At 41.6% G+C, this 2,802-nt stretch overlaps 1 protein-coding gene across 2 annotated transcripts in view; it reads left to right on the plus strand.

Annotated features, from left to right (window-relative positions):
* Nucleotides 1-2,137, plus strand: part of LOC101861584 — a gene marked incomplete at its 3' end in the record, with an annotated part of 4,341 nt that extends 2,204 nt beyond the window's left edge. For both annotated transcript variants that reach the window (XM_005099305.3, XM_035970002.1), the window contains 2 exon segments: nt 1,482-1,544; nt 1,976-2,137. In XM_005099305.3, coding sequence (XP_005099362.2) covers nt 1,482-1,544; nt 1,976-2,137 — 225 coding nt within the window.
* Nucleotides 2,138-2,802: the final 665 nt, after the last annotated feature.

The raw sequence follows: 2,802 nt of genomic DNA on the forward strand, positions 1-2,802 counted from the left end.
GTGGTGGTGGTGTTGCCGTTGATGCTGCTGTAGTTGCTGTTTTTACTGTAGTTACGTTGTTGGTGTTGGTGTTTGTGTTGGTGTTGGTGTTGGTGTTGCTGTTCTTGTTCTTGTTCTTCTCCTTCTTCGTTCTTCATCCGTATTCCTCCTCTCAACCCTTCTCTTCCTCCACCTCCTACTCCTCCTCTCTTCCCTTATCCTCATCCTATTCTCCTTGTTCTTCTTGTGTTTTTTTTTGTTCTTGTTCTCGTTTGTGTTCTTCCTCCTCCTTCTTTACTCCCCTTGACAATGAAATAATGACAATGAAATAATGATCTCTCCCTCCCCACTCCAAAACAAAATAAAGCAGAACAAAACAAAACAAAAAGCCCCAAAATTTGAAGAATTTGATAAACAAAAGCCCGCCGTTTCATAAATATGTCCTTATCCAGAACATGTACCATAAATGTGATACTGTCCCAAAAGGCATGGATAGTTTGGCTGGAGCCCTGTTGTGGTTTGCTCCTGTCCTATCAAACATTCTATCCTCCTTGTCTCTCTTCCTGCTTTTTTGTGTACGTTACTATCTAGTTACTTCTCGAATCTTCGATATTTGTATGAGCTCATTGTGTTGCAAGTGTCGTAAAGCTCTCCGAATAGTTGCTTTAGTCCTCCACTGCCTCGTTTGTCATCAGTTTTACCCCTGACAGCTAGAAGTTCCAGGCTTTTATGTCCATTCAAGAGTCCCGTAAACTGCATTTTGTCTTTTCCTGATTGCTTTTATCCTCGAACGGCCCACATGGACATCTTCAAGTACTACCTCGTGGGTGGTTGGCGGGTGCTCTGGTGTGGTTTACTTCTTCTTTCCTATCACACATCTATCGTCCTTATCTCTCTTCTTTGTTTGTGTTTGTTACTCTCTTGGAAAACCTCTAATCTTCGGCACTTATATGACCTTATTGTGTTGCAAGTGCCGTAAAACATTTACTAAAACTTAAGTACTACCTCATTTGATTTCTTTTCTTTACAAGAAATTTTCATCAGTCCCCAAATAAACGACATTTCTATCACTTTGATTTTACTTCCAGTGTCTATAGTGAACGTTCGGCATTCACAGCCGTCCAAAGGGGTTGACACACGTAGCTTTTGATCAGAGTGCTTATATTGATAGGATTTGAGATGTTTTTATTTTTCAAGATTGGACTCATTTTTATTAAAGCTATTTTTAGCCATTGCCATTCTCCGTTTTACTTACGGGTGGGTGGTGGTTGCTCAGCTGTGGTTTTCTCTTTCTTTCCTATCAAACATATATCGTCCGTATCTCTCCTCCATTTTTTGTGTTTGTTACTCTAATGTAACACCTTTAATCTTCCGTACTTTTATTACCCTAGTGTGTTGCAACTGCCGTAAGACACTTACCAAAAAAAAGCGAGTTCTGTTTTTTTCTGACTAAGTAATAGATCTATGTTTTAATTTTCCTTTCTTTTCTCTTTTCCCCCCAGAGAGGAAGAGGGCGCAGGGGCAGGGCCCAACGGGATAAACACTCCGAGAGAAGAAGGACCAAGGTGGGTGAGGACATAATAATTATACGTGGGAATGGGTATCTGGCTATAGACAGCGAAAGATGTTGCATCGGTGCTCTTAGGCTCTCAGTCTCAAAACCGTAAAGCCCTTGGGAAAGGCGGTTTACAAGGAATGTCCCTCACTTTACCACTTTCGAAGAAAGGAATGATAGGTGCATTAACATCAACTGAAAGTCATTGGTCTACTATATTCACACTCTACAGGAATTGAGCACTACATCTTGAGAGATGCCAAAAATTAGAAGGTTTAGATCTATACTATCAAAACAAAGTGCGCCTCGCGAAATATTACTTCCAGCACTTCCGTTGTGTAGGACAGCTTATGGGAAAAGTGGCACATTATGTGCTTCCAAGTAGCCAAATTATACAATAGACTACACATTCATTTTCTTAATCTGTCGTTTTGTTTCCAGTGAGGGCTCCTTGAGTAATCAGCCTGAAGCAGGTCTCGTGCTACTAGGGAAGACAACGAACCACAAGTTTGTACACATGAACGGCCAGCCGGGCATCCCGAGGTGGTGGTATGGGGAGTTTCAATTGTCCCACCCAGACGCCATGATGTCTTACCTTGCTATGTGAGTGCATGGGAGTTCTTGTTGGTGGTGGTTGTTGTTGTTGTTGTTTTGGTGTTGTTGGTGTTGCTGTTGTTGTCGTCGTAAATAGCACTTGGCAATTTTTGAAAGAATCATCATATTATTACCAAGACACCGTGATGTCTGACTTTCTCATGTGTGTGGATGGAAGTTGTTGTGGTTGTATTTGGACGACAGTGTGTGTGTGTGTGTGTGTGTGTGTGTGTGTGTGTGTGTGTGTGTGTTTGTGTGCTTTTGTTGCTGTTGTTGCTGTTGTTGTTGCTGCTGTTATTATTGGTGGTGGTGGTGGTTGTGCTGGAGTTGTTGCTGTTGTTCTGGCTGTTGTTGTTTTTTTCGTCGTCGTCGTCGTCGTCGTCGTCGTTGTCGTCTTATCTGGCTACTTGTAAATGAATCATGATAAGGATATGATTAATTGATAATATTATGTCCCAGACGCCAAGATGGCTGACCTTCTAATGTGAGTGGATGAGGGGTGGTGTGGTTGTATCTGTGTTTCTTCCTGAACAACGGTGTGTTTGAGCGTGTTGTTGTTGTTATTATAATTATTGTCGTTGCCGTCGTTGTTGTTGTTGTTGTTGTTGTTGTTGTTGTTGCTGTTGTTGTTGTTGTTGTTGTTGTTGTTGTTGTTGTTGTTGTTGTTGTTGTTG

This window comes from Aplysia californica, unplaced genomic scaffold (genome assembly GCF_000002075.1).
Source record: "Aplysia californica isolate F4 #8 unplaced genomic scaffold, AplCal3.0 scaffold00208, whole genome shotgun sequence".
NCBI lineage: Eukaryota > Metazoa > Mollusca > Gastropoda > Aplysiida > Aplysiidae > Aplysia > Aplysia californica.